Source organism: Pristis pectinata, chromosome 6 (genome assembly GCF_009764475.1).
Source record: "Pristis pectinata isolate sPriPec2 chromosome 6, sPriPec2.1.pri, whole genome shotgun sequence".
Classification (NCBI taxonomy): domain Eukaryota; kingdom Metazoa; phylum Chordata; class Chondrichthyes; order Rhinopristiformes; family Pristidae; genus Pristis; species Pristis pectinata.
The window spans coordinates 69573031-69597385 of NC_067410.1; the positions used below are offsets into that span (position 1 = coordinate 69573031).

Here is a 24355-nt window from a genome sequence, read left to right on the forward strand (position 1 = left end):
ATGGATCACTCAGAACATGCACAAAATTAGTTAATGCACATTAATGTGATTTTCAAATACTAGCTCAGGAGGACACCTTGGTTGGCATGGATGAGTTAAGCCGAAGGGTCAGTTTCTGTGCCGTATAACTTTGACTCCATGAGATACCATCATAAAGGAAATATCTACCATCATAAAGGAAAAATCCTCTCGGCATTCATCCTGTCAATCTCCTTAACGCCTGAGTATCAGCTCACCTATTGAAACTCATCTTCATAGATCAACCCTGTCATCCCAGGAACTGACCTACTGATCCTTCTCCACATTGACTCCTATGCAAGGATATCCTTTGCATAAATAAGGAGACCCAAAACTGTTTCAATGACACTTATCCTTATGATAAAGGCCAATAACCCTTTAACCTTCCTAATTACTTGCTGTACCTATGTACCAACCCTTGGTATTTCATGCACTAGCTCCTGGACCCTTTGTACCACAGTATTTTATGGTCTCATACAATTTAAATAATAATTTGTTTTCCATGCTTTCTTTCCAAAGTGAATAACCTCATACTTTCCTCTCATCTGCAGCAACTACAGCAGAGTACTATGGCATTCTGGGACTCCAGAGCAACACCAGATGATATCAAACTAAGAGTTGACCACCAAAGCGCAAACCTTACTGCCAGACTAGTACTCTGGAAAAAGTAACGATAACTTGTATGTCCTGGTGTCTCGCAAAATGAATTAACCAGTTAAAACCAATAGAAGGAATGAAACAAAATTGAATTATTAAGTTTTTAATTAAAGCTATACTTTGTAGTAATAAACATAGTCTTGAAACATGAGATCTTAAACTACAAATTTGAAGTAATTAAAGTAATATTTATTTTCTGTGGAAGGATTTAGCTAATATTAATTAGGTTGAGTGGTCTTATTTCACCCAGATTGCACCAAAATTATAGTTTTCTGCACTTGGAAATCTCAAATAGATATCTTTTGATAAACAACCCTTCAGTGTCTTCCAGTATTCCCATCAAACCTCTCGAGCTACTAGTCCTACACTGGTGACGCATCTACCATTCCTTTATTAAATATGCAATGTTCTGTTTAAATAACAACATTTATATAAAACATGGGATGACTTCAGGGTATCCATTTAATGAAGTTTGCTGGTGAAGTACTTATGAAATGAAGTTATGGTTACAATGTAAGAAATATTACAGCAAATGTGGGCACAGCAATCTTCCACAACGGGAAACAAAACAACATAAAACAGTCATTTTTTTTTAAAAGGACTGTTTAAGGGTTAAATATTGTCCAAGACAATACAACAAATTCACATCCTGTTCAAATAGTCCTATTGGATTACCTCCACCTGAGCGGGCATTTGGTTTAAAGCCTCACAGAAAAGCATAATATATATTTATGCTTTAGTAGATTTCATCAATCATTCATTATCTTTGAGGAATCTCTGCAGATTTAATTTCCAAGCATCATCAACATCCTACTGATGTACACAGAAGTCACGCAATATCAGTTCAAATACTTCCTCAACTTGTGTAAGCAGCTATTTCCACAATGCATTTTCAGTTGAGAAATCAAGTTATGCCATAGCCACATGCCCACAGACAGACAAATCAAGCAGGGAATTTGAAGTAAATGGCCAGTAAGCTTTTAATCAAAAGAATACCTTCCTTTTTCTCATACATCTGTCTGTGCACTAATATTCATAATACTCTAGGCCAAACAAAGATCAAAGACTGTAAATGCCAAGTCTTTAATCTGTCCAGTCAACGTAGGATGCTCAGACAAAAGGCAAACTTTATGTTCCATTTATAGTTCTTGGCCTGACTTCTAGTCACGGAAATATGGAAAGTTACTCATTAATAAGCCAATGATTTCAACAACAATTGGATTACTTTAAAGCATCTCTACAAAATGTCCGGAAGACTATGCTGCATCTGAAACATCACTGCTGTAAATGAAATACCCACTGTCTGACATATGCTTAAATAGTTGTATATGATTTTTTTAAAAGATCAACACAACTAAGCATTTGAAACAAAGAGTAACTTTATCACCAGGGAATAAATCTGGGATTGTGGGTCATTATTAAATAAAAGATCTGTATTTACATAGGAATCCCCAAGTGCTATGTTGCCATATTGTATTGCTAGAAATATGACATTTAATTTCAACAAAATGATCAGTATGTTTGATTTTGAGTATAATGGTATAAATATTGGCCAGGACACCTGGGCTTACTCTATTCTATTTCAATATAATGCCAAGGATTTTTTTTCTTTGCTTTGGGTCTCATTTGACAGCTGTACTTCTAACAGTGCAGCACTCCCTTAGTACTGATGATGATTGTGTGTGTGTGTGTGGTGGAGGAGGGGGAATATGTCAGCCTAGTTTATGTGCTTGTCACTGAAGCTGGACTTGAAACCACAAATATCTGAACAGTGTTACCTACTGAGTTAACGCTGACATGAAAAATTATATTCTAAAACTTTGCCTATTGTGCTGATTCTTATCAGCTTTACATTTCATTGGCACTCAAATAGGTTTGAATAGAAATTTGAAGGAAAAAATTTTCATTCAAGTTTGTATCTGGATCATTATAATCACCCAGTTGTCATAGAATCATAGAACAGTACAGCACAATACAGGCCCTTCGGCCCACAATGTCGTGCCGACCTTTAAACCTCGCCTAAGACTATCTAACCCCTTCCTCCCACATATCCCTTTATTTAAAATTCCTCCATGTGCTTATCTAGCAACCTCTTGAATTTGACCAATGTATCAGCCTCCACCACCACCCCAGGCAGCGCATTCCATTCACCAACCACTCTCTGGGTAAAAAACTTTCCTCTGATATCTCCCTTGAACTTCCCACCCATTACTTTAAAGCCATGCCCTCTTGTATTGCGCATCGGTGCCCTGCGAAAGAGGTGCTGGCTGTCCACTCTATCTATTCCTCTTAATATTTTGTACACCTCTATCATGTCTCCTCTCATCCTCCTTCTCTCCAAAGATTAAAGCCCTAGTTCCCTTAGTCTCTCCTCATAATGCATACTCTCTAAACCAGGCAGCATCCTGGTAAATCTCTTCTGCACCCTTTCCAACACTTCCACATCCTTCCTATAATGAGGTGACCAGAACTGGACACAGTACTTTAAGTGTGGCCTAACCAGAGTTTTGCAGAGCTGCATCATTACCTTGTGGCTCTTAAACTTGATCCCACGACTTATGAATGCTAACATCCCATAAGCTTTCTTAACTACCCTATCCACCTGTGAGGCAACTTTCAGGGATCTGTGGATATGAACCCCCAGATCCCCCTGCTCCTCCACACTACCCAGAATCCTGCCATTAACTTTGTACTCCGCCCTGGAATTTGTCCTTCCAAAGTGTACCACCTCACACGTCTCCGGATTGAACTCCATCTGCCACCTCTCAGCCCAGCTCTGCTTCCTATCCATGTCTCTCTGCAATCTTCGACAATCCTCCACACTATCCACAACACCACCAACCTTTGTGTTGTCTGCAAACTTGCCAGCCAACCCACCCTTCTACCCCCTCATCTAAGTCATTAGTAAAAAATCACGAAAAGCAGAGGTCCCAGAACCGATCCTTGTGGGACATACTAGTCACAGCCCTCCAATCTGAATGCACTCCCTCCATAACCCTCTGCTTTCTACAGCCAAGCCAATTCTGAATCCACACGGCGGCCAAGCTGCCCTGGAGACCATGGCCTCTGACCTTCTGAAGAAGCCTACCACGTGGAACCTTGTCAAACACCTTACTAAAATCCACATAGACCATATCTACTGCACTACCCTCATCAATCTTCCTGGTCACCTCCTCAAAGAACACTATCAGGCTTGTGAGACATGATCTTCCCTTCACAAAGCCACGCTGACTGTCCCTGATCAGACCATGATTCTTTAAATGCCCATAGATCCTATCTCTAAGAATCCTTTCCAACAGCTTGCCCACCACAGACGTAAGGATCACTGGCCTACAATTCCCTGGACTATCCCTACTTCCTTTTTTGAATAAGGGGACATCATTTGCCACCCTCCAATCCTCTGGTACCATTCCCGTGGGCAATGAGGACTCAAAGATCCTAGCCAACGGTTCAGCAATCTCCTCCGTCGCCTCGTGGAGAAGCCTGGGGAATATTCCATCAGGCCCCGGGGACTTATCTGTCCTAATATTTTCTAACAGCTCTAACACATCCTCTTTCTTGATATCCACATGCTCTAGAACATTAACCTTACCAACACTGTCCTCAGCATCATCAATGCCCCTCTCCTTGGTGAATACTGAAGAGAAGTATTCATTGAGGACCTCACCCACTTCCACAGCTTCCAGGCACATCTTCCCACCTTTGTCTCGAATTGGTCCTACCTTTACTCTCGTCATCCTTCTGCTCTTCACATAAATGCCTTGGGGTTTTCCTTAACCCTAGTCTCCAAGGCCTTTTCATTGTCCCCATCTTGCTCTCCTCAGCCCCTTCTTAAGTTCCCTCCTTGCTACCCTATACTCCTCGAGAGCCCTATCTGATCCTTGCTGCCTATACCTTACGTATGCTGCCTTCTTCCTCCTAACTAATGTTCCACCTCTCTTATCTCTTGTTCCTTCACCCTACCATTCTTTCTCTGCCTCACCGGGACAAATTTATCCCTAACATCCTGCAAGAGATCCCTGAACAATAACCACGTTTCCCTTCAAAAATGTCATCTCAATTTACACTCACAAGTTCTAGACTTAAAGCCTCATAATTTGCCCTTCCCCAATTAAATATCTTCCTGCCCTCTTTGCTCCTATCCTTGTCCATGACAATGCTAAAGGTTAGGGAGCGGTGGTCACTGTCCCCCAAATGCTCACCCACTGAGAGGTCTGTCACCTGACCTGGTTCATTACCTAATACTAGATCTAATATGGCATTCCCTCCAGTCGGCCTGTCAACATACTGTGTTCTGCCCCATCTAAACCTTTGGTACTAAGCAGGTGCCAATCAATATTTGGGAAGTTGAAGTCTCCCATGATAACAACCCTGTTATTTTTGCACTTTTTCAAAATCTTCCTCCCAATCTGCTCCTCAGTATCCTTGCTGCTACCAGCGGGCCTCTTGAATACTGCCAGTAGAGTAACTGCTCCTTTCTTGTTGCTAACTTCCACCCATACGGACTCTAGAGGGGATCCCTCTACATTATCCACCCTTTCTGCAGCTGTAATAGTATCCCTGACCAGTAACGCCACCCCTCCTCCTCTTCTCCCCCACCCCTCCCTATCCCTTTTAAAACACTGAAATCGGGGAATATACAGTATCCATTCCTGCCCTGGTGACAGCCAAGTCTCTGCAAGAGCCACAATATCATAGTTCTATGTATTTATCGAAGCTCTCAGTTCATCACCCTTATTCCTGATACTTCTTGCATTAAAGTAAGTGCACTTTAGCCCATCCACCTTACTACTTTTATACCCTATACTCTGCTTCTCCTTCCTCAAAGCCTCTCTATATGTTAGATCTGACTTTACTCCATGCACTTCTTCCACTGACCTATCCCTCCGGTTCCCATCCCCCTTCCAAACTAGTTTAAACCCTCCCGAACCACATTAGCAAACCTGGCTGCAAGGATATTGGTCCCCCTCAAGTTCAGGTGTAACCCATCCACTCTGTACAGGTCCCACCTTCCCCAGAAGAGATCTCAATGATCCAAAAATCTAAAACCTTGCCCCCTTCAACTCCTCAGCCATGCATTCATCTGCCATCTCCTCCTATTCTTACCTTTACTATCACGTGGCACTGGCAGCAATCCTGAGCTTGCTGCCCTTGAGGTCCTGTTTTTCAGCTTTCTGCCTAGCTCCCTAAACTCACTTTTCAGGACCTCATCCCTCTTCCTACCTATGTCATTGGTATCAACATGTACCACAACTTCTGGCTGCTTTCCCTCCCGCTCAAGAATGCTGTGGACCCAATCAGAGACATCCTGGACCCTGGCACCTGGGAGGCAACATACCATCCGGGATTCTCACTCACTTCCACAGAATTGCCTGTCTGACCCCCTAACTATCGAGTACCCTATCACTACTGCCCTCCTCTCTCTTTCCCTACCCTTCTGAGCCACAAGGGCCGGACTCTGTGCCAGAGGCACTGCCACTGTTGCTTCCCCCAGGTAGGCTGTCTCCCCCAACAGTACTCAAGCAGGAGCACTTATTTTCAAGGGGTACAGCCACAGGGGTACTCTCTAGTACCTGCCTCTTCCCCTTCCTGTCTGTGATCCACTTGCCTGCCTCCCGTGGCCCCGGTGTGACCACCTGCCTATAACTCCTGTGAAAAAGCCACCGACAAGAAGCTCATCCTTGAACAGCAGTGGAGTCAATGAAATGAATTTCAGAAGAGGATGTGTGTGGATAGAGTGTTTAGCAGTATCAATTGGGGATGATTTTCTAGGTTGTCCTTAAACATTAATTGCTTTTATTTGATTATGAGTTTGGCAGAAAGAAGGCTAAAATCTTTAGGTTGATAGTGTCACTCAAACAGATACTACACTTGAGCACTCCGCATGAGATGTGTTAGATTAGCAGCCTTCCTGGGTGAAGCATAGACAGTACCAACAGCCACACCAGTGTGACTTCTCATTGAAAGGCAAGTATAGCTCGTGCGCTGAATGAGAACACTTTGCAACAGTGCTAATGGATACAACTTTACAACACTTTGAACAAGAATGGACACTAACATTTTTTGAAGTGTAAACACCCTAGCTCCCCTCACGTTTCACTACAATATAAATGGGTTTAAAAGTCCAAGTGCAATGTTGCATTTGGTCCTGAGTGGCTACATTCTGGATGGTGGAAGGCTGCTCCCTTTCCATTAGTGATGTTCTTAATGTGTCACAAGAAGGTCTTGGCCCGAATCGGTGACCTTATAGATGTTTATAAAATTATGAGGGGCATAGATAGGTATACGGTAGGAGAGTCTAAAACTAGAGGACATAGGTTTAAGTTGAGAGAATTGAGAGAAATATTTTAAGGAGACCTGAGGGGAAAGTTTTTCACACAAACTGCCAGAGGTGGCAGCAGAGGCAGGTACATAGAGCATTTAAATAGATATTCACACAGGAGAATGGATAGGAAAGAGAAGGATATGGGGCAAATGGATGAAAATGGGATTAGTGTAAATAGGCATCTTGGTCATCATGGACAAGTTGGGCCAAAGGCCTTTTCCATGCCGTACCACTTTCCATGGCAAACAACAGTTGGCAAATTGATAATGGGTCTTTGCCAGCTATGAAGACTGTCATTGATGATAATTTTTTTAAATGGTCCTTACATTCACAATGATAAAAAAGAAAATTGTTGTAAATCATTTTTAAAAAGTTACAAAATTATATTAACTACGATTAAAGCAGTAAATTTAAATGATTTTACAATTCTCCTTTGCCTCCTATTCAAAAACTTGCAAGCTTCTTAGAAACAAGTGGGATGCAGATTTGGTCTGAATCCCAGAGGAAGTCTCCAGTGTAATGCTCAGAAGTTTGGGGCTTATTTCAGCATCAATAGTTAAATTATGGCAGTTCCAAATGAAACCTGGAGAAGATAGCACCCTCTGTTCCAAGATGGATGATGCAAGTATTTATAAATTGGGCCCTGAACTTTCATGAGGTTTCCTGAGCTACTTTGGAGCAGAGATTTCTCCAAGTCTGACAGAGACCACCATTCTCCACCCTTCGCCTCTACAGCTCCTCCTGCTTGCCTACCTACTGGAAATTCCAAGTGACCCTGTTTAATAGAGAAACAAAGGACTGCAGATGCTGGAATCTAGATGAAAAAACAAGATGCTGGAGTAACTCAGCAGCCAGGCAGCATTCGTGGAGAAAAACAGACGGTCAACATTTCAGGTCAGGACCCTTCTTCAGGGCTGAAGATAGGAAAAGGGGAAGCCCAATATATGGGGGGGGGGGGGGGAGGAAAGCAAAGCAGTGATAGGTGGATAAAAGAGAGGAGGTGGGGTGGGCAGAGATGCGGGGCAGGCTCACACCCACATCTCTGCCATTTCCTGCACCTCTGCTCTCACCCCCACTCCTCCCAGACCCAACAGGGATAGGGACCCTTTGTCCTAACATTTCATCCCATCAGCCTACGTAACTAACACGTTATCCTCTGCCACGTCTGCTACCTCCAATGAGACCCCACCACCAAGCACTTCCACTCCCCGCCCCTTTTAGCCTTTCGAAGGGACCACTCTCTCTGCGGCTCCCTAATTCACTCCTCCCTCCCCACCTATCCTGCTCCCACCCCAGGGACTTTCCACTGCCTCCACCATGTTTAATACCTGCCCCTACACCACCTCCATCCAGCGACCCCAATAATTCTTTCAGGTGAGGCAGAGATTTACTTGCACCTCCCCTAATATCATCTACTGCATTCGGTGCTCCAAATATGGCCTCCTATACATTGGCCAAGACCAAACGCAGACTAGATGACCGTTTCATAGAACACCTATGCTCCATCCATAACCGCGATCTGCATTTCCCCGTTACCAGTCACTTCAGCACCCCTTTTCACTCCATCACGGATATGTCAGTCCTCGGCCTCCTCCACTGCCAGAGAAGTCCAAGCACAAACTGGAGGAAGAGCACCTCATTTTCCATCTTGGGACCTTACAGCCCAGTGGCATGAACATCGAATTCTCCCACTTGAAGTAAACCAAACCCCTCGCACCCCCCCACCCCTACCATGCCTCTTCTTCTTCCCTTTCCTGGCCTCTCTTTTTTCTCCTCGCCAATTTTTTTTCCTGTCTCCTTTTCCTCTCCTCCTCTCCCCTCATGCTGCCTGCCTCCATACCTTTGACCCATCCCCTTGTGGATCTGCTCTCCCCTCCTCCTCTGCACCTGCCTATCACTATCTCTAACCTGCATCTACCTATCACCACCTTGTGCCCACCCCACCTCCCCTCTTTTGTCCACCTATCACTGCTCTATTTTCCCGCCTATATATTGGGCTTCCCCTTTTCCTATCTTCAGTCCTGAAGAAAGGTCCTAACCCAAAACGCCAACCGTCTGTTTTTCTCCACAGATGCTGGCTGGCCTGCTGAGTTCCTTCATCATCTTGTTTTTTTTTCATTTTTGACCCTATTTAATCTTCATTTATACTTAGCCTTAAAAAAATGTGCATATACTCATCAGACTCTTGCTTAATGGTACTAAAACATGGTATTTTCCAGTAAAATTCTGATAGTCCACTATCTGACCATTCAGAAATCCTGACGGTTTAGCATCTGGCTCACCTGGTTATGTCTGCTGTGCTCCTTTCCACTCACTGGACCATGGTACTTGCACTCCATTCTGACTCGCCAGGGCTCTGGTTCCCACACCCCTTTCCACTCACCAGACCCTGGTTCTGCAACCCTTTCCACTCACCAGGCCACAGTTTCCACACTCTCTTCCAACTTGCTGGGGCCCTGTTTCCAGGCTCTCTTTAAACATACCATAGTCCATTTTCCCACATTACCTTTAAACTTAATGGGAATACTGCATAACATCTCAAAAAAGGGAATGAGAAAACACGTTGTGGTATTAACCGGAATAACATCTAATACTCTGGAAAATCTTCCAGTCCGGCACCAAAGTCCCAAACATGTCAGATTATTGAATTTTGGTAGTTTACTTATTATATGTTAGTTTAATCTTCACTACTTCTCTTATAGAAAGGTCCAGCAGCACTTTAATGACTGGATTCTAGGAACAAAGCAAATGGCAAATGCAGCCATTCATTTTCATTTATGCTGTCTCCACAGGCATTAGGAAGTGAAAAAAAATTTAATTTTGCTCCTGAATTTCTAATATATTTGAAAACAAACCCAATCATTTAAAAAGCAAAGCAGCTCGGCGGCAAATGACTCTGTGCAAGAACTGTCAAATGCCATCAATTAGTCAGCTGTGGGGTCGCTTTAGCATGAGGCCAGTTATTGTTTGCCTAATTGCTTTCCTGGTCATTAGTGGATTGCGAATAGAATTCCTGTGTTTCAATGTCAGAACCTTGACAATGGTTATGCTGGCTGTATAAAGTTGATTCAAGTACCAAATTCTGCCCTCTCATTAACTTCTTTCAAGTCACATAAGCATGTTGATGGGAAGTTCAAAATACTTCACCAATTGCAACATAAAAAATATAATTAGTAAAATATTCCTTTGTGTTATTTCATAAAGCTCATTTGGAAACTTTCTTCTTCAAGAGATCTGCCAGTATATAGCTTCTTCATCCACACAGATTGACAATCGCACTCAGTCAAACTAACCAATCTCGTCGTCAAACCCACTCACCTGTCCTCCAGAATATAATTACACTTCCACAGCAAGAAATGGGGAGAATAGCTTGCTGACTTGCTTCTCGTAGTTTTGGACTTGTGCACAAAGTCACAATTTCCTCACTCTGTCTGAAAGATACAAACCCTTGCCTGGTAAAATCATTGAACATTTCATATTTTGATATAAATAGGCCAGAACTTGAAGGGAATGCAGATAGTTCTGCAATTTCTTTTTCCTTCAAGAACCGATCCAATTTCCTTCTGAAAGCCAGACTGCCTCCACCAGTAAGGGAAGACACTCCAAATACTTACCACTCTCCTTTTATTCAGTTACACATCAGTATTGCTGTCAAGGTCAGTATTTACCTCAATTCCACATTCCCACCTAATCCCCATATCCCTAATTCCCTCACAGTCCAAAAAGTCATGGATCTTAGCTTTGAATGTGCTGAGTTAGAGAACCCTCTAGCTAGAGAACTCAAAAAAAAAATTCACAGATCTATCAGTGCCAACATTTAACCTCACTCCACTCCTGAATGGCAGACTTCTTATTCTGAGACTAGTTTCTTAGCTTCTAACGTGGTCTTAGACTGGTATGAACTGCTTTATTTTCTGTGGAATTGAAAATAGATTTGAGCATGGTGCAATCATAAGAAAACATTCCCTTCTAATGTAAGAACAGTCATTGATGAAGCAGCTAAGGGTGGTTGAGCCTAAAGCACTGCCCTGTGCAAACCATGCCAGGATATTCTGGGGCTTAGGTAATTGGTCTCCAGCAACCGCAACTATCTTCCTTTGTGCAAAGTATGGCTCAAACTAGTGGAGTATTGACTTCAATTTCACCAGGCTCCCAGAGCCACACTCTCAAAACCCAAAGCAAATGCTGCCTTGATGTTAAGACTTGTCACTCTCATCTCACCTTGTTGCATAAAGATGTTTTTTTATTTCTCACCAGCTCATTGGTTCCTCCAAGTTTAGATAATTTTTCTACAGGAATCAACATTTGTGTTGTGGAACAAGACTTCAATGTTTTATTGAGCATACCACTGCCTTAGGCCATTCTAGAGCGCTGGCACTTTGGTGGCTTGATGAACCTGGGTAATAAAGCACACAATGCCATTTACCTTCTTCACTGCCAGCAGCATCTTTCCATAGCAGTAGATTATCACCAGAAAGGGAATGACCAGACAAAAGATGAAGAGACACACAATGTAAGATACATTGGCAATGTCTTTTGAATACCAGTTAACAGAGCATGTGGTCCCTGGTCCCTCAGGACCATAGCTACTCCATCCAAGTAGAGGTGGCACTGTCCATATTAATGAATAGATCCAAGAAATTGAAATTCCGGCAAAGGCACTTCTGTAGTTTGTTCTGTCCGCTTCTGTCACCCCAGTAATTGTAATGTAACGGTCGTATGAAAGTATAGCCAAAGATATTAGCGATACAGTGCCTGGTAATATAAACAATAAAATATTCAGACGTTCAAAATTAAAATATTTTAAATATATGAGATGTGATATTACTCAAATTAATAGTTCTCACCAAAAAAGTCATTAATAAGAATTGATTAATATCCAGTTGAATTAGGAAATATTTAGACAGAATATTTACAACATTCTAAAGCAGACATAATTTTGGATATATTTCCTTTGTGTCCAGATATCAATGATGAAGATCCCTTGTTCTCTCTGGAAAATAATATTTTTAATTTGTGTTGAATATCACTCTCCCCAGATTACCAATCTTTGGTAATTCTCCTGTCAGATTGTTTTCCTGATGGGAAAGGAATTCTAATGCAAGTTACTATTGCAAACATGAACTGTTCCATGAGTTGTTCCCAAGATTATTTACAATCTCTACTGGTTCTTCGATGAGTCCATTTAAGTATGGAGAATTTGGACTAAAAGCTATGCAAATAAAATCCAATTCTTCAAAGCCAATTCTAAACACAACATTTACAATTGTTGCATTGACATAGAAATAGAGCCTCATCATATAACCTACTTCCAGAGCAAGTATTGCATGCTGATGAGTCATAATCCCACATAGGGTTCTATGGATGGTCTAAGTGAAGGAAGGTGGTGTTTTGATAGCGAGTTTGGAAAATAAACAGGCATGGCCTTATTACTAATTGAGGGCACTGACGTCAAAGGGAACTAGGGAAGTTACGGAATGGCTGAAGTCCTCCAAGTGGTTCTCTCTGCCAGAATGATGGAAATATCAGACAAAAGTGAAATCTCTAGCTTGACAAGTACAGCAATTAAAGCCATATTCATATAACTGTTTTAGTTCTGAATTGTCAAGATTGTATGCTATTTTTGTGTTGTCTTTTTCTAAAAAAAAGTCCAGATTTAAGTGACAAAGAAATAACAAACAAACTTTGTTGGAAATAACTCCACTTTCATTAAACAAACTAAAGTACTGCAGATGCTCAAAACCTAAAATAAGAGCAGAAGATTCCATAAATGCTTATCAGGTCAGGCTCTCTGTAGATGCAACCTGATCTGCCAAGCATTTCAGCACTTTTTTGTTTTTAATTTTGTTTACAATAGTTGAATTGCGAACCAGTCAGGTCTCACCAACAAATATGATGGACGATAATAGAGCCAGTGTGTCTGTTGATTTCTCTACTTCAGTAGTAAACTTGGTTGAGATTTGGTATGAAAGACACTAAAAGTTTTATTTAAATGTTAAAGTTAAGAGCACAGGCACAGCAAATAATTAAGAAAACTAACAATTTTTCTTTATTGCTAGGAGGATTGAATACAAAAGTAGCGAGGTTATGCTGCAATTATATTGGGTGCTGGTGAGACCACGTTTGGAGTATTTGATGCAGTATAGGTCTCCTAGTTTAAGGAAGGATGAACTTTGGAAGCAGTTCAGAAAAAGTTCACTGGACTAATACGTGGAATGGGTAGGTTGTCTTATGAAGAAAGGTTTGACAGTCTAGGCTTATACCTGCTGGAATTTAGAAGAGTGAAAGGGGACTACTCTGAAATATCCTGAGGGGCTTTGATAGGGTGGCGAGGAGAGGACATTTCCTTTTGCTAAAGAACCTACAGCTAGGGGTTTAAAAATAAGGAGATGCCCATATTTGTAGGCCCCTCAGAAGGAAGCAAAATTTTTTCACAGAGGTTCATGCATCTGTGGAACTCTTCTGCAAAGGGTCTTCAAAGCAGAGTCTTTGAATATTTTCAAGTCACAAATAGGTAGATTCTTGATATACAAGCTGGTGAAAAGTTACTTAGGGCAGGTGGGAATGTGGAGTTGAGGCTACAGTCAAATCAGCGAATGATCTTATTGAATGGCAGGTCAAAGCTTGAGGGACCAAGTGGCCTCTACTCCTGCATATAAATTATATCTAGCATGTACACAAGAACATACTGAAGGCACTCTCTGCAGACTTAACAGCTTCACTATTACCAACTCTGTGCAGAACTTTCTAGAATAATCATTCATCGTAATCTCCTGACGTTCATTGCCTGATGTCAGAATGATTATTCTGTGATCCCTCTCTACTCATCACAGAGTGATTCCATATTTCTGTTGAGAACAATGTTTGCAGGAATTCCGTACCAGGGATGTGCCAAATTAGGCAAGTACAGATTTGTTCAATATGAATGCTCTTCAACACCTGTAGGATAGGTTCAGTCCCCGTATTTCCTGGTGGTCAGATTTAAGCAGGTACATATAGCATGTATGTGTTTGAAGTGTCGTATTATGGCAGAAGTTCCAGGAAATGAAGGCAAGCCACTGAAGCCATAATTTGTTGGCGTTTTCGCACTGCCCCAAAATGATCTCTGCTCTAATCTATTGAAAAATCAATGGCCATATCGATTTTGTTGAAATAACTCTGCAGTGAGCACTATGGCCACTCTTACCATTACAGAATGATACCAGAGAATGCAGCATTGGTAAAGCATTCTTTCTCAATTCTAACAAAGTGTCTCAATCTGAAACATCAAGTCTATTTCTCTTTCCCTGGATGATTTCTGACCTGCTGGGTGTTTCCTGCATTTTCTGTTTTAATCATTAATGGTTAAGCATTATTTCATTTAGCAAGTTGCCTGTGGGTAATGCTTAGTGATTTATTCCAGGAACCTCACTGACGTCTTAAAGCTCAATTAATTATCAAAATAAATGTTTTTGACAGAGAAGCTTGTTTTGATGTTTCCCTGACTCACTTATCATGCAGAGAAATTAGCAGTGAAACCACACTGAGGATTATGGATGCCAGATGAGGAGAGAATAGACGTGGACACCAGGAACTTGCCCCCAGCTCCCTGTCGTCCATTCCTCAACAGGTTAATAAAAATACGTGCAACATAAAATACATACAAGAAGGTTTTGTTTCTACTATAACAATGTGCCAATTATTCCAATGTGCTATTTCGTATTTTGGTTATTTACACGTACATCACAATTGTATTCTTTGAGACATTTGAATAGGATTTTCATATATTTTGGAGAAATGTCATCCTTACGTAGACCTACTACCCCACTTCCCAAAGTTCCATTGCCCCCACTGTGATAAAGGTGGGGACACTATTGTTAGTGAATGCCTGCAGTTCAGAAAACCACCCTTTAAAACTTATATATTTATAGTAATATTATCAACACAAACTTATTGATGTAATTAAACACAAACAGGAAATTATATCCTTTTATACCAAGATCTATTATCAGATTGTGAAACCTTTGTTCCTAACCACCTTAATGCTAAATAGCTTGTTTAGCTAGATCTTGCGAAAAATAAACTGTGTCATCCATAACTTATAATTAATGCTCATGTCAACCAGCAACTAAGCAGAGGATTAGTTACATCATGACCAGTGAATTAACACATAGCATTGGGCACTATCTGCTGCTCTGCTTAGCTTTGTAAAAGTGCTGAACCTCCCCTTGACTCTGTCAAGATACACTTGCACATTAATTGGGCATTAAATTCAGCAACAAAATGGTAAGACTAGATTTTTTAGCAAAGTGATAACTTTTAGTGACTACCAACGACTTTTTTTGCTCAGAACGTAAACAGTTACAGATGCCAAACTCTGATGTCACTATCCTTGATGTCCTCTTTCTTCTTCTTCTGACGCAATCCCTTATAGGATCAAGGATGAGATGATAAAGCCATTGTGAGCCCCATACATTTTGCCATCGGCAGTACTTGGTCAGGCAAGTGGATGAGTAATTTCTGAGGTGGTACAATCCTTCCACTACTGGTTTTTTGAGTACTTTCCACATATGGACTCGAGATTCTCAGTATCATCTGGTACGTTGCTACTCCACCTTGACCAGTTGAGGGTTAGGAATTCCCTGGGGTCGAAGGGGATGTTGAAATTTTTCCAAAGAAGTTTTGAGAATATCCTCGAATCTTTTCCTCTTGTCTGCCTAGTAATCTCTTACCATGACAGAGCTCAGAAAAGAGCATTTATTTCAGGAGACTAATATTGTGCATGTGAAAAATGCAGTGTACCCAGTTTAGGGCCTCAATGTAGAGATGTTGACCTGGGAGAGGACTCTGACTATAGTTTGCTTATCCTGACAATGGATCCTCCAAACTCCCATTTCCGACACTATTGTAATGAAAGTCTATGTAGCCTTGAGGAATGGCACCTCATCTTTTGTCTGTGGCCTTCCAAACTCAACAATGTATCCACCGCCTGTTGGTAAATGCTGGCAATTCCATGGTAATCTGCCACCATGAACATCTGTAAATGCAAGCAGGTTTTGAACAAACGACAGACATATCACAAGATATCACAGGCAGTAAAATCTGGCCTGTTGTTCATTGTCGAGACCCAGACCTCAAATGTGTAACAGAAATGGCCTACACAGCTCTTGATCCACTATGCTCACTGTGTTGTGCACTAATTATTTTACTGGCAAACTGTGACATGCATTCAGCACTGGAAGATTAGAAGCACAAGGAGTTATCACCAATATTGCCACTGTAGCAAATTCCTGGATTTTACTGCTCAATCTGTAGACTATTTTGTTTTTGTTACTAGTTTTGTCCATGTACTTTACATCAGTGATAGTTTCAACTGTGACTGTAATTATCAGTTATACTCTTAAAATTGTACTTGGTAATTACTAATGATAGCTATTGTCTTTCAACCCAAATGGAAAATAAAACAGTTTAGGAAAAGTGTATTGAACCCTATAATACAATGTACTCTTTCATAATAACAAAAATGAAGTAACAGATGAATTACTTTACTAAGATTCAGTTCGACATTAAGATATTCTGGTGTTGTAATGTTAAATTTTGAATAACGCAGATGATCAGCTGAATATCAATGCAGTAGTGACTGTAGCATTATTCTGTTAACAGAGTGTAGCATCTTCAATTAAAAATATTGAACAGATTATCTTTCTCTGTAGTCCCTATCATTAAGGGAACAGTATCAAGCCAATTTGTTTCACTCTATGCCAAATTAAAGACAAACTTAATGGTGTGAGCTCAGTAAACACCCCAGCAGCAGTGCAGGAGCCTGAGTTGCTGAGTTTACCCACATTTTGCTAAGCTGTTCCAGTACAGCTATGACATTGGAAACTCTGGTAATATGCTAGATTATATTAATAAGTATAACCCAAGGTGAATTGAACTCATCAGTTACTACTTTATCATCCTCTTACCAACCATTAGTAAAGCAATCAACAACCTGATGAAATCAATATCTGCTCATTGATAATCTGCTCACCAGGGCACAGTTTTAGTTCTTTTTTTTGTTTTCTTTCTCCTCATGGCCTTCATCCGAAGGTAGATGCTTACATTAAGTGGAAGGGAAGAGGGCAGAGAGATTGCCGGTGCAAAGTCCGCCAACTGTAGATCACACCAGATATTAATTCCACTGATTTCAATGGAACCAAATGTAGAATAGGCAGCCGATTGCAAAGCACCTGCACTCTGTCCACAATGGCCATCTTAAGCTCCTAGTTATATCAGTCCCCTTCCCACTCCCACACCGACATGTCTGTCCTCGGCCTTCTCCGCTTCCAGAGTGAGACCAAATGCAATCGAGAAGAACAACACCCCATATTCCATCTGGATAGTCTACAACCCAACACAATGAACACTGCATTTTCTAATTTCAGGTCTAATAACCTGCCATCCCTGTGATCCTTTCTGTTTTATCCACTCAGGTTCCAACAACCCCCCCCCAAGCCCCCATTACCCAGTTTTGATTCTCTCCCCACCTGGTTCTATCTGCATATGACCCACACCCTTATCCCACTGAGTCTCCTATCCCTTGCGTCCACTGGTTCCTCCTGCCCATCATCCCTTACTTATCAGATTCCAGAAGCGGCAGGCTTTTTGGTCTCCAATTATCACCTTCTGTCTCTGTCTCTACCTCCACCTCCACCTCCACCTCCCCTCCACGCCCACAAGCTGGCTCCATCTGCCCCTTTTTTCTCTCTCCTTATGTTTCCACTCATCACCCACTGTCTCCAAATTTCATCCTCCCCCCTCTTGGCTCCATCTGTCCATCAACGCCCCCCTTACCTGGTTCCACTTAGTGCCTGCCAGACCCTGCTTCACCCCTTCCTCTCACCTCTTTTTACTGACTATCTCCCTTCTACATTCTCAGTCCTGAAGCACGGTCTCAACGTGAAACATCGCCTATCCCTTTGCCTCCAACGATGCTAACCGACCTGCTGAGTTCCTCCAGCAGTTTGTTTTTTGCTCAGGAGAACAAACCTGGTGGAGATTGCATTAAGCAAACAATGCCCTGTGCAAGATAACCATCCATGCACCAAAGTCAAAATTCACACCTGAGCAGTGACCAGAAACAAAAGAACACCTAAACTCCAATTAACTCTCATACAATTTCCTGATAAAATGTCCTGAAACTTAGTTTACTTTATAATGATTAGACTTTGTGTGTTTTGAAAGGATAATAGCTAGGATAAACACAGCAGAACAATATGTTGCAAATCATATTCCACGACAATCCTTTTCTTCTTAAAGCATATAGCAGTTTACCACTTGTGATGCCCTGGGAGGACTTGTGAAGCTGTTAAAAAAAGGGTTAACTTCATTGGCAGTCTGATGAGGGGTCAACATGAAATATTAACTCTGATTCCCTTTACATAGTTGCTGCCTCGCCTACTGAGTGTTTCTAGCATTTTCTGTTCTTATTTCAGATTTCCACCATCTGCAGTATTTTCTGATTTTCATTGGAAATACGATGTTTCTTGTGCCTTTCTTTCACATAGTAAGGCAAGAAATCCCAAGGAGGATATCAATATTTGTGTGGCTCCCAAATTATGCAGAAAAAGGTGGGAACTGCTACTTTAAACAACAGTAAGTACAGCACCTAGAATGGCAATTGCTTCTTCTTTATCTTCCCCCAGTTGCCAGAGATACCATTAAGTCACTTCTAAACATATGAGGGCTAACTTCTGAATACTAATACCCATTACTTGCTATAGAAACTTTATTGCTTCCTTAATGGGGTAAATAGCAGCTTTTTGGATAAAAGTAATACCCTGCGCTCATATTTCAAAATCATATTGTTCATTCACAAAAATACAAACTTTAGCACTGATAATGCTATCTTGTTATCTGTATTCATCCCAACCATTAATTTCAGTGCCTTGACCCTGTTATTCAGACTTTAAGTAAACACTAAAAATTTGAATTATTTTTGACAAATAACATTATGTTGAACAGTACTTATTGTTGGAACATCTATATGGGAAATAAAAACCTTGAGTACCTGAGAAATCATGTTCATCTAACAAAACAATTCATTTAGACCTCTGATCTATGTGTCTTTGACTGGTGGTAGTGTTCAAAATATCTGTTCAGGAAATCTTAACTGTGAAGAGATTTGTACAATTGTTTTCAGTGTGTGTCTGCAAGTATTTTTTTAAACCTGTAGTATGTTAAAGGTGTTGTGAGACAATTTGACATGACAAGTATACGTGTACCAATTTCTTAGGGTTTTAAGAATTTAATAGTCTATTCAAACTTGTACAAAATCTTGGTCTATTTGTACAAGTCTGCACAAATCTACAGCCATGTACGGATTTAATTTGCAGCCATAGGAAGTAGTAGCTCACTGGAAAAAGCAAGTTTTATATGGCTAACTCTTACTAAACATGTTTGCTTATGTAATCTGCCAAGAAGTACATTGCTTAGATCAGAAATTTTAATTTTCCAGACTACTTTCAGAGGTTTAGATGTCAGCTTGTCTTAAAGGACTTCACCTATATAATATTTTACAAGATGTCATCAGTATGCTGAAGGTGATTGACATGATGCATTTACAATATTCAATGTACTGAGGCATGAAGTGTGAGCAATGATAGGAGATGGTCTGGCTTATTCAGAATGATACATTCAATCACTGTTATCTGAACCAGAAACCCAGCAGGAAAACATGGGAAGTAATTTAATGGCTCAATTTTTTTGGATCAGGAACATGTTTATCTGAATTTTGGTATGATTGCTTTTTACTTTTACAGCTTACAGTATGGAAAATAATGCCTTTCAATAGATTAACTCAGGCTGAAGATTTACACGTTAAATACAAATTCAAGGTATTTAAATTTCATATTTCATTCGTTTAGGAGATCTATGCACGTGGTCAAGAAACCATATAGCTGCCACCTCAGAGGTGAACTGTAGGTCAAATCTCGCAGTTAAAGCACAGGCTTACATTCCAATGTGGTACAGATGGAGGGCTATGATGTTAAAGCTACCATCTTTCATATGAGATATCTGCCCTCTCAGTTGAATGCTGAAGATCCCATGCAACTATCTGAAAGAGAGCAATGGAGCTTACCCTGCCTTCAGCCCATATCCAATATCACTAAAATAGATTCCCTTCTGCTTAATCTCACGGTTTGGTATGAGCCTGATCAACTAGCTGCAGTCTCTCCATCGACTGCATCTCTAAAGCACTTTGGCTAAAAAGAGCCTCAGGACGTTCTGAACGATGATAAACAATGATCCATTACCCAATATTTCTCACTAACTGAAAGAAAACGGTCACAATTATCCAGTTACACATCACAGTCAAATATGACATATAAATCAAAAAAGTTCTCCCCCCTTTTATAGATCGGATTCTCTTTTGGAAGTTACTGCTTAACGAGATTACTCTGCTGAAGCTCACCGAAGACGGCATTGGCGAATCCGTACCAAACGCAGCCCACTTCCCCGATGAGCCAGCGCCCCTGGGTGCTGGCGGCGAAACTGAAGGGGGTGCCCAGGGTGCAGACGAGCAGGTCGCTGAGCGAAATGTTGACGAGAAGGAGGTTGACGGGCGAGCGCAGCGCTTTGTAACGGCAGAAGAGCAGCAACACCAGGAAATTGTTGGTGAAGCCCATCAGCCCGATGGCGCCCAGGCACACAGCGGCGACCAGGTGGCCGGTGGGACCGAGCGGGAAGCGGCCGGCTGCCTCCCACTGATAGAAAGCCCCTTCCTCACCGCACAGAGCCCATGCGGCGACCTCCCCGCTGCAGTTCAGCGCACTCTGGTTAGGCGAAAGCATCTCCCACCCTTTGCACTGCACTAGTGATCGGGGAGGAAAATTTGAAGCCGCATAATCCGAAGAGCCCCACTGCCCACCGACCCACCCGAGGAAGTTTGGGCGGGCGGGGGAGTCCAACGCTCACTGACTCATCCGCTCTCCCGCCTTGTGGCTGCCGCGCTTTTTTTTTAACTCTCCCTTTATCCTGAGCGCAGATGACGCGTGGATGGTTGGGAAAGCTGCACCCCGCCCCAAACCTCACTCTGCACAGATGTGCAAACCGCTGGGAACAGCCGGGCGCATCCTCAAACTTCCCTTCAGCTCGTCCGCGGTGCTTGTTATGTCTGCCGGCTACGCCAGGCTTGGCTTGAGCCGGGTGGCTGCAGTTTGTGTGCTGACGCTTCGCTCACTCTTGGCTTTAACGCAGTTGGCTGTCGCGGGACTGACCCGTGGCTGTGTTTTTGTTTTGCAATTAGTGTTGAGACTTTTTTTTGTGCGTGGCGCCCTTCTTCGGCGCTACAGGTTCCAATGTTCTTACAACGTCACGCATCCTCTGAGGAGCCGATACTTTGGCTACTTTTGGTTCTTACTAGGCTGAAGGCCACTGTCGGAGTGCCGGTGTTTGGTATTGGTATTATTGTCACATGTGCAGAGATACAGCTTTTGGTTGCATACCATCCAGATAGATCGTGCCCTGCATAAGTACATCGAGGTAGTAAAAAGGAAAACAGAATGCAGAATATAGTGGTGCAGTTACATAGAAAGTGCAGTGCAGGTAGACAAATAAAGTGCAAGGTCCATGACGAGGTAGACTTCATCTTTTAGCCTATGGGAGATCCGTTCAAGAGTCTGATAACAATGGGAAAGAAGCTGTCCTTAAGTCTGGTGGTGAATGTTCTCAAGGTTTTGTATGTTCTGCCTGGTGAGAGAGGGGAGATGAGAGAATGACTGAGGTGTGTGAGGGGACCTTGATTACGTTACCTTCTCTCCCCAGGCAGTGGGAAGTGTAGACAAAGTCAATGGAAGGGAGGCTGGTTTGCATGGTGGACTGGGCTGCATCCACAACTTTCTGCAACTTCTTGCAGTTTGAGCTGATGCCAGTGATTGGCCGGCTACCTCCTCCCGAGCAGACCAACAACTCCACAGGGTTCTCGAGGAAGAAATATGCAAGGATGGGGACATGGTGAAGGGAGGGAAGAAGTAGCAGGGTATGCTTACACCATCTTATCCTGCAGGTTAAAAGAAATTGTGAGTCACGAGAAGACATTAGCAATGAACTCCATACCTCTACTGCCTGTGGTAGCCACTCCAAGACTGCCCTCTCTTCCTCAGGCTGCTGAGCCAGTGGACATGGACAAATCCAGTCTATTGCTGCTGTTGACTGTGTGCAGTCCCTGGTGGAAGAGAAAAGAAAATTGGTCTGAATGAGAGTCTGTTTAAGCTGGGAGGCCTGGAGTGGTGTAGTTTGTGTGGTGGGACTGTGAATATTAGGTAGCTGCAACAATTGATAAAGATTGCTGGGAGATGAAGGATAGGATGTGTTGCATAGGGCAATGTGTGAAGCAGGTGGTGCAGTTACTGGGTAACAGGATTTGTTGATTTCTCAGTGATATTAACTGAGATGTAGCCACTCCAATACTGCCCCCTCTTCCTCAGGCTGCTGACTAGTAGACTTGGACGAGTGTATGTGAAGACATTTATTGAGAAGTTGAACTCCTTCTCATAGGCTTTTCAGCTGCCATTTCCATGTTTTCTGTTAGAAAACTGCAATTTTCACTCACAGTAAAACCAGGAATAAACCTTGCCCCAAATTGGCAGAGATTAAAGGGTTCCCATGGTGACATTATTGTTTTGCTCTTGGCCTCTGCCAGGCTAGTTTTTCTGTGCTCCACTTTTGCCCACAGCATTACTGGTAATGATGGTAACTACTTTTATTGTGCACTTTGGCGTAAGGTGCTGCTGTCACTGGCCACTGAGAAGCCCATGCCTCATAGTGACTTATGAACAGTCAAGACCACACTATCACATAACGGGGGGGTGCACAACCACAAGGAGTGTCATCTCCCTCCCTCCCTCCCCTTCCAACCTCCCTCCCCCTCCGTCTCCCTCCCTCCCTCTCTCCCCTCCCTCCCCTCTCCCTATTTCATTTTCCCTCACCAACACATTAGCCTCTTATGCTGCTGTATTGCAACTATCATGAAGTGTATTTTTCTCAGTGCAACAATGACTGATTTATATAAAAACATGTTTGGAATCTGGAAAGGAAAGATTATAGATTCCACTCATTTTTAAGAATGATCACAGGTTTGAAAAGTATTACTAGATTTTATTATGGTAAGCATTGTTATATTAAAATAACAACTGAAAAAATATATTCCGGCACATAAATGAATTGGGTTTGCTGATTGCACAGTCTATTTTTTTACTTGTTAAATTGTTTCCATGAGAATGTGTCCTATTAACTAGACAGTAAAACCAATATTGGGCAGATGCCTACATTATATATTTCAGCCCTGCCACTTACTGGAGTCTCAGTAGTTGCACTCCAGTGATAGTGATTGCTATCTTTTCTAAGATGGTAAAATGATGTAGCCAATCCTATGATTATGTACTAGCTTTTCTTGTAAGAGAGAGAGTTGTGTTTGGGTGATGTGCCTGGCATGGTTCATTAGCTGGTATGTGATTGTATGGCTTTGAGGTTAAGGCTATTTTGTGAAGGGCAGAAAGGAGCATTTGAAGGTCCACCTGGATAAGAGGCACAATGGCCTGCTCCAGACTGCTTTGTGTTGTTCGGCATTCATGGGGCCAGATTATCTGGACAGAAAGTGGCCAGATTAGTGGAGTCCCTGGAACTGCTGATCTTCTGACCTGCCTGCCTGTCAGCACATTGGGCCCCTCATTGATACCTTGCCATACTGCTGGGAGTTTGATCTCCCAGTCTGTGTGTCAATGGGCAGAATCCTATCTCAGTGATCAAGTTTCTGCTGAGATTCTGGAGTTGCAAGAGGTCTCAGTTGAATGAGTCTCTGGCTTAGTCCAGAGCTCAAGTGGTGGTGGTGGGGTGGGGTGGCAATATGTCTGTGGTGTGTGGGGATCTGTAGTGGAGACTCTGAGGGAAGTAGGTCAGGAAGCTTTAATCTCATAGTGGGGAGGAGAAACACTGTGCACGTTAAAAGTGTTAAAGCAGCCTGATTTGTTTAAGTATTTTGAACTCTATCTTTCCTCTCAAATGACTGATATGGAAAACCTGTATGTCCTATTTATTTTTAGTTGGAATGGGTGGGACACTCCCCAGCACAAAAGTGGACACAGCCAAGAAAAGTCTCCAAGCGTCTTCCTTTCAGCCATCTGGAACCCTGGAGGACCAAGCATTGCACATTGTCAGTTTGCGCAGGGATAAGTCATGTAGCCTCCCCTCACTCCAATCATCCACAAATGGCATGGAGGTCACTGGAGTTCCAGTCTCTGGAGTTCACTCAAAGGTTGGCCAGGTCAGTGAGGGATGAATGTTGTGGGGCAAAGTATTGGTGAGTGGAAGGCAGATATCCTATCGGATATCCCA

At 42.2% G+C, this 24355-nt stretch overlaps 1 protein-coding gene across 1 annotated transcript in view; it reads right to left on the reverse strand.

Moving 5' to 3' along the window:
- LOC127571847 (pinopsin-like) overlaps positions 1-20967 on the reverse strand; it is a 57512-nt gene extending 36545 nt beyond the window's left edge. The window contains exons 1-2 of the mRNA XM_052018594.1: positions 20436-20967; positions 11427-11755 (exon numbers count right to left, since the gene is read on the reverse strand). Of these exons, the coding sequence (XP_051874554.1) occupies positions 11427-11755; positions 20436-20814 (708 nt within the window). The 5' untranslated portion in view covers positions 20815-20967. The remainder of the gene's footprint in view (positions 1-11426; positions 11756-20435) is intronic.
- Positions 20968-24355: the final 3388 nt, after the last annotated feature.